This window comes from Acartia tonsa, chromosome 11 (assembly GCF_053477335.1).
Source record: "Acartia tonsa isolate MP-2025a chromosome 11, ASM5347733v1, whole genome shotgun sequence".
Lineage (NCBI taxonomy): Eukaryota > Metazoa > Arthropoda > Copepoda > Calanoida > Acartiidae > Acartia > Acartia tonsa.
Genome location: NC_137270.1, coordinates 27,465,182 through 27,480,056, shown reverse-complemented (window position 1 = coordinate 27,480,056; position 14,875 = coordinate 27,465,182). Strand labels below are relative to the sequence as shown.

General features: G+C 29.7%; 1 protein-coding gene across 4 annotated transcripts in view; it reads left to right on the top strand.

Moving 5' to 3' along the window:
* LOC145332709 (fasciclin-2-like) overlaps positions 1–14,875 on the top strand; it is a 137,848-nt gene that overhangs the window by 58,710 nt on the left and 64,263 nt on the right. For all 4 annotated transcript variants that reach the window (XM_080177735.1, XM_080177734.1, XM_080177733.1 and 1 more), the window contains one exon: positions 7,097–7,170. In XM_080177735.1, the coding sequence (XP_080033861.1) occupies positions 7,097–7,170 (74 nt within the window). The remainder of the gene's footprint in view (positions 1–7,096; positions 7,171–14,875) is intronic.

Below are 14,875 nucleotides of genomic sequence, written 5' to 3'. Positions count from 1 at the left end.
GGGATTCAACCCACGGAATTCAGCCCAGCGGGATTCAACCCAACGGTATTCAGCCCACACGGGATTCAACCCACGGTATTCAGCCCACACGGGATTCAACCCACGGTATTCAGACCATTCGGGACTCAACCCACGGAATTCAGTCCATACAAGACTCAACCCACAGAATTCAGTCCATACGGGACTCAACCCACGGAATTCAGTCCATACGGGACTCAACCCACGGAATTCAGTCCACACGGGATTCAACCCATCATATATGTAAAATTACCAGTTCAAAAAAAAATATTTTTTTTAATTTGAGAACAAAATTTTTAGAAATTTTTTTTAAAAAGTTTTAAAAAAAGTTTATGTAAATTATTTTTTTGTAGAAATTATTTTATAAAATAAGATTTATAAAAAATTTGAGAAACAAATTTTTAGAAAATAATTCTTTTTTTCTCCAATTTTTTTATAAAGCATATTTTATCAAATAATTTCTACAGTAAAAAAAATTTACATAAACTTTTTTCAAAACTTTTTTTTAAATTTTCTAAAAATTTAGTTCTCAAATTTAAAAAAAAAATATTTTTTAAAACTGGTAATTTTAGATATATAATGGGTTGAATCCCGTGTGGGCTGAATTCCATGGGTTGAGTCCCGTATGGACTGAATTCCGTGGGTTGAGTCCCGTATGGACTGAATTCTGTGGGTTGAGTCCCGTATGGACTGAATTCCGTGTGTTGAGTTCCGTGTGGACTGAATTCCGTGGGTTGAGTCCCGTATGGACTGAATTCCGTGGGTTGAGTCCCATGTGGGTTGAATCCCGTGTGGGCTGAATACCGTTGGGTTGAATCCCGCTGGGCTGAATTCCGTGGGTTGAATCCCGTGTGGACTGAATTCCAATGGAACCGACAGATACATATGAGATAGATAGGTAGGGGAAGTAAAATGGGTGGAGTCGACACTGTCCATAGAAAATGTGTTCAGGACAGACGATGGGTTATATGAATGCCAGGCTGTTAATAAAGGTAGGAGATATTGATAGATATTAGATAAATAGATAGACAGATACATATGAGATAGATAGAGTCGACACTGTCCTAACACCTAACACGGGAGGTGAGGTGTAGCACTAACACTTTAGTACCTAACCCCGGTAGGCTTCATAGCATCAAATATGATCTAACCTAGCCTGGTCGGAGGTGATAAATAATAAACTACTCTCAACTTTTTATATTAAAATAACTAGGGGAGGATATCATGCTCAACAATGCACTTTTAGGGCAACCGCATTTTTCCTCCTTAGAGTTAAGACCTTAGTATAGCTATGGTCGAACTTTTTTTTCCGGATGAAAAAATACAATTATAATTTTGGCAAATACTAGATACTATATAAATAACGATCTAAGATTAATTTATTTGTTTCTTATTATTTTGTGGACATCACTAAAAAAGGAATAATCATATTATATAGAGGATTATATTGGTATGCAATAACTTCAGAAATGGATATAAAATATGTGGATAATTTGACAGGAATTTTTGTCATCAATTTTGGTTGCTAATATAAATCTTAGATGTTTGCCAATACGTTCCTCCCTGGTCAGGGGAGGGTATGTATTTAAAGACATAAGAGTGGGGTATGGGGAGTATCGTTATATTAGCCAGCTGGGGGAAACATTTTATCAAGGTATGCGTGAATATCTCACAATATCCATCAAATACTTGAGAACAAAATTGACATTATCGAAACCAGAAAACAAAAACTGTCTCTTCTACTTTGTTTCTCATTTATTTTATTTATCTTTGTTTGGCCTTGTTCGCGAACTATGGAACAATGGAGTACTATTCGGTTGTGATATCTTTCGGACGCAGTTGCACAACTATAATATTAAATGATTCCTGGTGCCATTAAATTACAATAATTACACAGAAAGTTTACTAGATTTAATGTTAGAAACTTTATTGTGATATTATTGAATGAAATGATCTTAGAAACCAGCAAATATATATATTAATACTTAGCCTTATATTCTGGTCCTGCAATCTTATCCTAACCGATAAATTACGTAACTTATATCATTGATATAGGTCAATACTTGAGGGCAAACGCAATGTACTAAAAATCTTCTGTAAACCAATTTGTGATCTCAAGGATAAAACAATGACCGATGAATAGATTTATATTCCTAATAATTATGCACAAAATTACCCCTTCTGTAGATTAGTGGTCGAAACATTTAGAGACTCCTCTTAATGAACAAACCAATCAAAATTCAATAAAAGTCCCCAATGATGTTAATATAAAATGGGGACTAGTGCAATAAACAGCCCAATTTCCCCTTCCACCTTGCAATGATCTAGTAAAATAATAGGATAACTTCATGTTTTATACCCCCTTATGGAAGGGAATAAATATTCCTTATAGGGATAGAATATAAATATAATATGGTGAGAAAATAATAATTATATCATCTCTGAGCAAATTTGTGTGATTATCAATATTCCAGCCAAATAATAGATACACAATACAAGAGGAAATGGATAGATAGTAGTAAAAAAACAATATGATAAGAGAGATCACTTACTAGTAGCTTTGCCCTTAGAGGCCTCTAGGGTTCCTTGAGGGAGAGGGAAGGTATATGACCCCCCCCCCACTTTCAATACTAGTTTTAAAAAGATAAATAAAAAAAATAGGGTGGCATTTCTTTCTAGGGGCGATTTATCTCGGGAGGATTGTGAAAACCTCTCTTAAAATGTTTTTTAACCTTCCCAGGACATATGAGAAGCTACCCTGTAAATGAAAACCCTTTCGGTTTATAGGTTAGTGAGATCCTTCGCTACAGACAAAAAAAGCTTACTACTTATTGTAAAGGATTTATTGAAGTGCTAAACTGTAAATTTTTCATAAATCTAATACTTCCGCTTGCTAATTGCTAAAATAAAATAGAAATAATGGATTAGGTGTAGTTCACGGTAAAATGTTACTGTGATCGATTATATTTAAAATTCTATGAACTTTAAAACAGTTGAAGGTATAAATTATGTTTATACATAATTTTATCCTACAAAAGAATGCCTAAATATATTCTGAAATAACTATTACAAAAATCTCAAAAATCTTGGCTATTCCAGATTATTTATAGGCTTTCTTATGTCGCTTATAACAAAGTGTGACAGTAACATGTACGCTCAGCCTTTAGAGTTTAGATTTTCAGAGATTTTTTTAGCGATAATCGATCACAGGAGCATTTTACCGTTAACCAAACCAGGTCCGAAATAATGTATTTATTTCATCAAGACTAACCCTAATAATGATTGTTATGACGTATATATTGCATTAAAAAAATAATTTTTCGATAAGTCACACGTTTTGAATGATTAAGAATAACCAATACCCTCCCTGAACGTTATTTGTACATATTTTTTCTAATATTATATGTTTTCTATAAATATATGATAATAATAATGCCATAATATGCAAATACTCATAACAATACAGTTTATTAATACCTTATCTTTCTATCTATAAAACATATTTTTTTTCATATCTAAGAATTTATGAAAAAATCCTTATATAAAAGTAACAGGATCTCTGTCTGAACCAAAGTATTTCGCTAACCGCTGAACCAATATAGTCCTCTTTTACAGGGTAGCTTTGCATAGGTCCTAGGAAGGTTTAAAACTATTTTGGGGAAGGGTACCACGACCCTCCCAAGAGAAATCACTCAAAGAAAAATACTCACCCCCACTAATAACTAATAAATAAAATATCAAATGGTGGGGGGGGGGGGAGGAGTAGTAAGATCTCCCCCTTAAAGGCCTTTAGTGGCGTATCCGAAAGTATTTATATAAAACGACTGATACTTACCTTTTTTAGAACACTTTTTTAATCTGTCTTTATTTTTTTTTCTTGCTTAAATTATGTTTTGTTGTGTTTTTTTATGTTAAAAACACATGCATTCATGGGATAAATGGGTTTAGATAATGCAATTTAAAATTCAAATAAGAAGGAAAATTGGAGGCAAATTTAAATTAAATCAAATAACACACATCGTTTAGTATATACAAAAAACAAGAAAAAATAAGTTTATAGTTAGAAAAGCTTTAGAATTTAACAGCATTTTAGTAAATTACAATTAGAGGCGTTCAGAAGAGGCTTGTATCCTCCCTATTGGCAAAATACATCACTCTAAGTGTCAACCCACCTAAACTACTCTACACCACATCCCGTAAAACAGAAAAATAGGGGTGTTCCAAAAGTTTTTCTCATGGTGAAAACTGATGTTTTGATTGCCTGATTTGCAAACCTTAACATTTATTACTTTATAAATTTAATTTTATTATTATTATTATATTTAATAATCTACTTCAACATTTAAATATTGAGCTAAACATAAGTACACATATATATATATATATATAAATGTGTCATATATCCTTCGTATTAATGATTTTTGTCTTTAAGCCACAAATATTTAATAACTACTGCATATTATCTTAACCTATCATTTTTTAATAATAACAAAAAACACTATTAGAGGGTTTCTAGCAAATGGGAAGGAGCAGTCTTTGCTGTTAGAAAATAAAATTTATTGCTTTAGACGAAGTAAAAATAAAATAAGAATTTATGCAGAAATGATAATACATCGAATATTGCTTATCTGGCTAAAAAACTAATAATTTTTTCCTTTTCTTAGAATATGTGTAGTCTGTAAAAGATAGATTGATATTGTTTCCAAGAAATCTAGATAGATTGATAATAGATAAACAGATGACTGATCATAAAATCTTGTTACAAATTAGATTTCGTATTAATTTATGTATTTGTTTAGACTTGTTATCTAAAATTATAAATGATGTTATAGAAATTTAAAAAGTAGTAGAAATATCATATGATTATTGACAATTGTATTTATATTGGAATATTTTGACACTCCCTTTACGATTTTTGACACCCAACTTAAATAAAAATCGAGTGAGGTGTATTAAAGACCCCTAGTAGGGTGTTAGTTTCGTGTCAGGAGTGTTTATCCACCCCCATAAATGTCCACCTTCTACATATCCAATATTCTCAAAAGTAAAAACTGGTAAAAATTCCTACTTAGACAAATTGTGTTTTTCTTTACAAAACTGCTTACATTGTAGGAAATTAAGAAGTTAATTGTCTTTTTTTCCCCAAGAATATATATTGAAACCTATATTAACAATTATCTAAATGTAATTTTCAATAAGGCAAAATCACGAATACTCGAGAATTTTAAAAATTTACAAACACTTTTATTTTACCTACATGAAATAAGGATTATTACATCCATGGATAGGTAGAAGAACAGATGTTTGTGCAAGAACAATCGGACAAAGTGAATTATATAGAAAAATTATAAATATGAAAATGTAAGTTTTTTAAATGTATTAACCAAATTTTATATATGTTTATCCAAAATAGCAGGCGTAAACATTCTCACGAAGCATTGCGGACGGACTGATGGGCTGACAGACAGATGGACAGATAATATTAATATAGAGTAGCGCTACTACTAAAAAGTTATTAGACAGATTTCAAACAGGGGAGTCAGGAAAACCATCATATTATGTAAAAAGACAGGGAATAATTTTACATAAGGAAAGCTAAAATTTATTATCAAAAGTATTATCTATAAAAATTTTCCGAATAGAATGCCACCCAAGTGTGAGGTCAAAGCCAGTTAAAAGTAATTTTTTGCTTTTTTAAAATAAATATTTTAGTTTGAAATGGCTTTGATTTTTTTGGCATGGTCGGTTTCTTGGAAGCGATGGCAGTCTAAGTCAGTTGCTGGCCGTAGCCGTAAGGAGGAGGGAAAACGGTGGCTAATCAAAATTGTTTTATGTCATGTAAAAGAATGGGTTGAAGCAAAAAAAAAATTATATTTTTTAGAAAATTATTACAGAGGTTTAAACGGTTTAACGGATAAGTTTTTTCTATAATTCTTTTGACTATCCTTGAAAGTAAAGAGAAGTTCAATATGGAAATTAAAGATCTATTTTTATCCAAGTGCACGACCTAAAAAGATTTTGGAGATAGATTGATAGAAATATAGATGGAAACAATTGACATACTCCTTCTACCATGGATCAAAAGATGAATCCTTATAATAAAGAAACAGGACGTCTCTCTGTCTGTTTGTACCGTAGGATCTCACTAACCGCTTAACCGATATGGTTCTGCTCTATGGTGTAGAACTTATAGGCTTGGGAATGTTTAAAGCTATTTTGGGTGAGGGTACCACTACGCTCCTAAGAAAAACCACCAAAATAAACGTCGCATAGTGGATATTTTTGGTGGTAAACAACTGATTTTAACATAGATTAATAAGAAAACATTTTACGTGCCCCTAGAAGCTTTTAAGGGCGTACCAATTAGTTGATAAATATAAAGAAATACATGACATGCACTCCATTGTAAGGCGATTATGTATATAATACAAATATCCACACTAATTTAAAGTGGTAAGAGTTTAAGTTGAAGTCTCTGTGTGTTGATTTGAATAACTGATTAAAACCTTAAGTTAGATGTATATTGCATGTTATACATGAAAAATTAGAAATGATAGACAGACAGTTTGATAGATATAACGTTGAGACATTAAATATGAATTCTTAACTAAATGCACGAGCAAGAGATTGACAGATATATGGAATGATAGACATGTGGATTGTGGATAGATAGATAGACATACATTTTAGTTCAATATGTAAATTAAATCTTTATATGAATATTTAATTCAATGCAAGACTCAAAGAAATCAAGAAAAGTCAAAAGAAAAAAAGAAGGAAAAATAAGAACATTCAAATAAATACAATTTTTATTCCTATTTTTTAATATGTTTTAAATTAATATGGTTTTCATCAATAAGCAGTATTCGATCATGAACAGAAAACGCAGTTGCGGGTTTCGTCGTATTTTCACAGTAGCTTTTCTCCTATTTCTAGCTCCTGTGGGGGGCTCTTCTCCTACGGGGCAATCATTAACATTTACTTAACCTAAAATAACTTTTCAAAAGCTACTGAATATCTGATTATTAGTTATCAGTCTATCTATTCATACGTATGTGATTATCTATCTATTATTTAGGAGGTACTGCCTATAAATCAGGACATATAACAGTTGAATTTCCACCAACCTTTGAAGATCAAGAAATAGTAAAAGTAAGTTTTAACTTTTTAAAAAAATTCTATTTAAGCTTAGGTGTATCCTTTGTGTAAGATGGTACACTAAATAGTTTGTTTGCGGTGTTCTCCCTCAAAGGACCCGTTGAGCATCCCTAATTTTTAAGGGATTGATAAAAAGGAAGGGGGTTAGTTTTCCTTTCTGCGCCTAACCCTTGCAGATGTGCTTTAACTCCATGTTGTCCTAACCCTGCGCAGCTACACAGTACCCATTTTAACGTAATCTTACCTAACCTGAAGTAATAATTATAAAATACTACCCTCTGCCTTACTTACATTTTTATTTCAAAATATGGTGAAGAACTTTGAAGGAAGTTTCTTTTATGTAATTTTACTGGACATACTTCTATATAGCTTATGTATAAATGACTACAGTCATCACAACTTGTAGAATACTATTATATAAAATTTTAAAATCTATAAATAACAGTGAAATTATATTAAAACCTGCTGTCCTCTAAAATGATGCATAAATTATGTTGAACAATGGTTGAACAAATTTATGCATCATTATCAGAACAGTGTTCTAGGGATAGTTTATGCTTTAGTTTTACTGTATAAATCAGGATGCAACGACATAAACGTGCATTGTTAATAATATGACAATTATTTTAATAAGAGCTTTCAGAACAGGTTGCCCTACATAAAGAAGTAACCAAACTTTTTAAAAACTGATATTATCAATTTACGCTTTTATTAAATGGTAAATTTACATTTGAACTCATCATTTTTTTATTTTTTGCACTAAAAATCAGGGGCGGAGCAGAGGGGAAGTATATATCTTGTACTGAAGGCTTCCCATAAGTCAATTATTTAATTGGATAGAATATTTTTAGTTTCAATAAATTTACACATCATTACACAAAACTGTAGTTTAATATTAAATTTGTTAGCCACCCTGCATATTGAGAACAACCAATGCATTATAACAACTATTATCATATATGCATTTACACATTTTCAAAGTCAAAAGGAAATTTCAGGAATACATTGAATTATATCATAAGAAAAAAGAAAATTCGATGCACAAAATATCAATCAAAAGACAGAAGAAATAAAATTGCTGTCTTAACCATAACACTTTGGTTAAGTGTGACTTCCGAATTTGCGGGAAGTTCTAGAGATCTTAGTCTTACAAGGCAAAACCCCCAACACCAGGAACCATCAAGTTCAACAGCAGGTTTGAGTATAGATTTATTGACACAAACTATTTCAAAGTCCTGAAATTACAAAATCAATTAATACAAAATTCCAGTTTATATATCCACACAATATTATTTGCTTTTTAAAAATCTTTTTTTTTCTACGGTTAAAGAATCTTTGGGTACTTTGGCTTTAAAGGAAAATTATTTGGTTTAATAGATCATTGTTAAATGCATAAATATAAGCACATAAAAATTACTAAAACATAATATTTGAATCATAATTAAGTTTCACATGTAGCTGGCTAGAGCCCTTAAATAAATCGGTCCTATATGCCATACAATTTTATATAAAATGAAGAAAAAACTACCTGAAGTTCTTATGGTTTAAGCACCTGGCATACTAGGGTTATTCACGCACTCTGAGACCAATGTTAGGCCCGACTCAATTCTCCGAATGTCTTTATCCACACACACATAAATCAGAAGTAACGTGGAGAGACCAAAACATAAACAACAATCTTACAATACCGCAACTCTTTAGGAAAGTTAAACAAAGACGACATTTTTTTATGGACTGGAATTATGGAATAGGGAAATTAATTTCGATCTTGATAAACACAAAGCTTCCTCGAAAAAAGGTTAAGACAATTGCCTTTGCCTATTAATAAATTTCAATGTAAAATTCTTAATTATTATTTTATAATTATAATTTGAAAAATCCAATGCCCAAAATCTATATTAAAATAATCTATAACAGATTGAAAATTAGAATTAGAAAATGATGTACTTTCAAAAAAAGGATGTCTTTCATACTACTAAATTTATACTAAAAATCATACAGCCAAAAACAATGAATGCTATAGAAATTATATTTAAAAAGATATAACGCAAAACTTTTTTGTATCAATTGCACAGAACTGCATAAACTAAATTATCTTAAAGCATATTTATTTACCAATATATTTTAGTTTAATGCCTCTAAAATAGGCAGCGGGACATTTATGTTTTCTTTACATAAAGTTGCATTTTTATGGTCATAATAAAATCAGTTAATTATCCTTTTAAGGGTAGGTTTGACTTAAGTAAAGTGTTTGATAATATAAACAACCTAAAAAAATGGTGGTTTGATATAAACAAGGATGGGAACACTCATTGTAAGTCACAAAGATATTTAATTCTTCTCTTCATTTATTAAAATTGAACATAAATAATTTTCTTTAAAAAATTTAGAGGCTCACAGAACAAGTAAATTTAATTTATCTTCTAACACTACAATTTATAAGGCTTGTTAATTGTTATTAAATATTTGCTCCTCCCCCCTTTATTGTATTAATCTGAAATTTGTATTTTAAGATATCTTTGGAAAAACCAGTTTTTAAGGTATTATTTGATGAAAATATTCATTTTTAGATATTTGAAACATAAATGTACCAAAATAGGATTTCCAAATACATATATAAAGCACTTTATATAATTGTTTTTTCTTTCTTTGCATAATTAAGTTTTTTAAAAATACATTTCTCTTGAAAACCCAGTACTTTGAAATGTTATATAAGATTACAATTATAAAATATAAACGTATTATGTTGTTATGAGATAAAAATCTATTTAGCATTTTTCTGAATATGACATTAAACAAAATTATGTTTCCTAGAATTAATTTGAAAAAACTTTTATCACATTACTTTTTACATAATATTTATTAATAAATTAACTCTAACTTGTATTAAAATGACAATATTTATTGAAAGTTTTTGTACATTTATTGATAGCAGTGTTTTTTTTTATTCATGTGGACAAAATTCGTAAAAGTTTCAAATATAGTCTAACAAAATGGATAACCAATGCTCATTATGTTTTAATTAAACTTACATTATTTAAAACAACCCCCCCAAGAAGAACAAAAGAAAAAACTTTGATTTTTCATTATTTTATTAAGTCATTTTTTACAGGCCTTCAAAATATCTTGTATGGTTGAAAAAAGATTAGAACCAGCCCTTAATAGGTTTTATGCAAATCTAGATCAGAACTCTTAAATGTTTGTAAGTCTAGACTGTTAATGGTACATTTTTCCATGACACTTTCTAATCTTGAAATCTAAATGACAAAGTAGCAATAGGAAAGATTCTTAACATCTTAAGTTATGACGCAGCTAAATAGATAAAAAATGCAAGTCTCATGTTTTTAATTATGTTTTCTAATCAAAGGTAAAGTATCTATTGTTTTGTTTTAATTATAAGTTGAGTTTTGTTACAAATGTGTATTTAGTTAAAGTAAATGGTAAATGTTATGTAATGGATTGGGATATATTTTCTAGAAGAATGCTTTGCCTCCAACTCCTAATATTACATTTTAAAATATGAATTGTTTTATTTGTTGGATTTAATTTAATTGTATTTCCTTAAATGGTAAATGGTTTATCAGTGGCAGTGAAATAGCTTAGTAAGAAAGACTTTTTACCTACTTTTGTGCAAAAAAATATAATCAGTTTATGATGATTTATTGCAAGCAGATTTCTCATGAATAAGGATACAACCATCAAAATTTACAAGGATTTAGTGTAACCTCTATTTATTACTTTCTGAAGATCTATTATGTTGCATTTGGATATTACTACAATCTAACCCTTAGAATTCACCTTTTAAATTTTGTTGGAATTATTTTTTATTTTCATCTGGATATGATAATTTTAACACATTATCGTACACAAGAAAGCGGGAATACTGTCCCTCCAGTCTAATTAATAATAATTATAAACTGTTAAATTGTTGATGTTTTTCTACGGGTTAAATATTTTCTCTAACGCCTCTTCTAGCAAGCTCTAAAAGTTATCGAAATATATTTTGCCTCAAGATTGATAATTTTTATAGGTTCTTAAACTTTAATTTTCAGTTTAAACTTTCTCTTAGGTTTTGATTTCTTAGATAAATTATCTCTTTCTGGTTGTATATTGTAGAGAGTAAAAAGAATCTATTACTTTTAGATCCCATGGCTGTCAAGCTAATTCTATCAAAATCAAGAAATTTCTGTCAACAAATTGGCTAAATCTTGCTAAACTAGAAAACCATCTCTTTGATTGCACGAACTTTGCTTAAATAACTTGCTGTATATTGCAATGGCATTGATTTGGGTAGAATGATGGGAATATTTGTAATCTAAATTTTGTGAGTATCTGTAGAGTGTTGTTAACAACCTTGTACTGAATTTGTCTATTTGTGTGCAGCGAACGTGAGGTATGAAGTAGTATCTAGAACCATTACTTAAAGTAAAATCACATCTTATTTTTAATCATTTTTAGTACAATTTGTACAGTTACAGTTAGGATCAATCAATCCTTGATAACAGCCTAGAAGAGAGGAAATTCCAATATCTTTTACATTCTTTTGTTCAGATTTATTTTTACTCAACTGGGTTACAGGATCACTTTGCTTAGGAAAAAAATTTGAGAAAGGGTGCAATTGTTTCCCACTAAGAAAGTAACTAAAAAATGATAGGGGAACTGAAATTTTCGGGTATAGTCCTTTCCACGACATCCCTCCATAAGGAGCTATTCTTCGTACTTTTAAAATGGCTTTTTATAGGTTATTTTAGGTTAGGTTAGGGTATATTGTGTTAGGTGATTGCCCCACAGGGTTAGGTAATTGGCCCCGCAGGGTTAAAGCCCCCCGCAGGGGCTAGAAATAGGAGAAAAGCTACTGTGAAAAATACGAAGAATCGCTCCTTATGGAGGGATGTCGTGGAAAGGACTATACCCAAATTTTCTGTTGAATAAAAGCCAATCATCATTTGCTGAGATCTTTTGCTGCAAACTGACAGACACACAGACTTTGTTGTATTTTATTTGATAAATTAGCTTATCTTCTTTAAAATAGACTTGAAATTGTTCTTTAGGACATAAATTTGTGTAGTAGCTATGTGTACTTATATATATTTAATCTGGATTAGAAGGTATGGTTAAAGGATTCAAAGGTTACACTATAAATTGAATTAATCAATAGATTGGTTGGTAGATGGATTATAGATTGATAGATAGATATAATGAATTAAAAGAGGATTAGAGATACATCAATATGTATATAATTGAAGAATCAAAAGAAAGATCGAATAAATATATAGATGTATCTATATGTACATGGATAGTTTGTTGTATGGATGGATTAAATTAGTAAAATATCATTTTATAGTTTTACCAATAAATTCATTGACCGATTGATAAACTAACTTTATAAAACTGAAATATATATAATTCTATGAATCATTATCCCTTCAATGTTTGATGTACAATAGCCTGTAAATACTTTTTTATCTCATCAACGTTGTGCAGTTTCTCTGATCTTTTCCAAATAAACAAGGATCAATTATTTCGTTGTAGCTTACTCAATTAATTTATAGTGTAGAATTGATATTTTACGTGTTTTGTCCTGCTGTAGTTTACAATAAAGGCTTCCTATATCAATTCAAGACAAATGTGGATTCAGTTGTTTTAGAAATCAATATAAGGTTAAAAAGCTAGTTATTAAGTAGCTGCAATCTGTGAAAAAAAGATTAAAGAGACAATAGATAGATTGCTTCCCAGTATTTTTGAAGAAAGTTAGACAATAAAGATAATATGAATCTTAGACAAACAAACTTTTACGTTTTAGGGTCCTAAAATTAAAAAAAATAGTCCTAAAATGATAAGGCATCATAGAATTTGATCAAAACTTTTTTTCTCCATTAGCTAGGTAACATTCTTCAGATAATGAGCTTTTTGAATAAACAATCTTTGTCTGGAAGTCCTAATTAATGAGTTGCACACTTTTTATGATCCAAGGCATTTCTGTTATTCTTTTTCTCTTTTGATACATATCTATCTGACATACTGCAATAGGAACCATGATTGACTTCATTAGTCATAATCTATAGTCTAATCCATTACATAAATTTTTTGTAGAATGTCCAGGCTAAATGTAATCACAATCTTTTATTCATTAAAAATTTATTTATCCACCAGTTTAAAATTATCTAATTTATTTATTTATTTATTCAATTGTTACTCTATAATTCCAGCTTTATTGTGTAAGAGAGAAGGTGAAAAATAATAGAATTGCACTTTTTTCCTTCACCTTGATCTTTATTGGCATTGTAAAGCATGTGATATAATTATATTTAGGACACAGATAGATAGATAGATAGTTTCATGAATATAAATATCATATCATATCAGTCAGTTTAATATATTTATCATTTACTTGATATAAACTTCTATTAATTTCTTATCAATATAAATCGAAAAAAAATGTCATGTCAATTGATCTTTCAAATCTTACATTCAATTGACCAATCAATCAATCTAACAATTAAAATATCAATCTATAGTTCTAAAAATCAATATATAATTCAATTTATCAATCAATCAATCTAATAATAAATCAAATTAAAAATCAACCAATCTAAAATAAATCTAACAAACAATTTCTCAATTAATCAATCTAACAATCAATTTTTCAATCAATTTATTAATCAATTTATCAATTACAAATAAGGAAATAATCCATTGAAAAAGCTAAGGATATCTTTTTATGTAAATATATAACTGTCAATCTATCAAGTCTCCCTGTTATAGACAAATCTATTTGACTACAAAGTAGCGAACACATTGTTAACAAAACACCTAACCATTAATTATAAATTTATATCATTGGATCTGTCTTAATAAATACCAGCATTAGAAATAATAAATGAATGATTCAATGTGGTTTAAACCAATCAATCTATTCAACAATGCATCTATCTGTCTATCTTACCATTAATTGTTAGTGAATAAGCCAATGAATAAAAAAATGAATCTATCTGTCAAGCTATTCATTTATGTATCCATCTAACTACCTAACTACCTTACAAATAAGTTGTAAGTGAATAAGCCAATAACTAAAAACAAAGAAACAGACAGAAGATAAGTAAATAGAATAGTTTTATGCATGAAGCAGAAAAAAATATAAGAAATTTTTAGATTTGGTTAGTAAAACAGAGACTCTATTACTTAGGTATATTTGTAAGTTAAACACTGTTTGATGAATAATAATGTTTGGATCTACTGCAGTTCACGGTAAAATATTGCTGGTAACGAATATTGCAAAAATCTATGAATTTTAAAGGCTGCTAGCAGCCAAACGGCTAAACGTACAGATCATGCCCGCACACTGTTTTAAGCGGCATAAGAAGGCCTACAAATAATCTGGAATAGCCATAAATAAATAATGCTATAAATATCTCGCAGTGCAGAGAAATGCACGAAAAAGGCCTATTTTACGCGTTTTTTCTTCAGCGAAGCTTTCCCTGTGCATCATTGGATCTTGGCTATTCCAGATTATTTGTAGGCCTTCTTAAACCGCTTAAAATGGTGTGCGGGTATTTTCTGTACGTTCATTTTTTGGCAGCTAACAGCCTTTAAAATTCATAGATTTTTATAAATATTTTACTGTGAACTGCAGTAGATCCTAATGTTGTACTGCTATGATTCTATAATAAATTAGCAATCATTTCTGACAACATTCTTG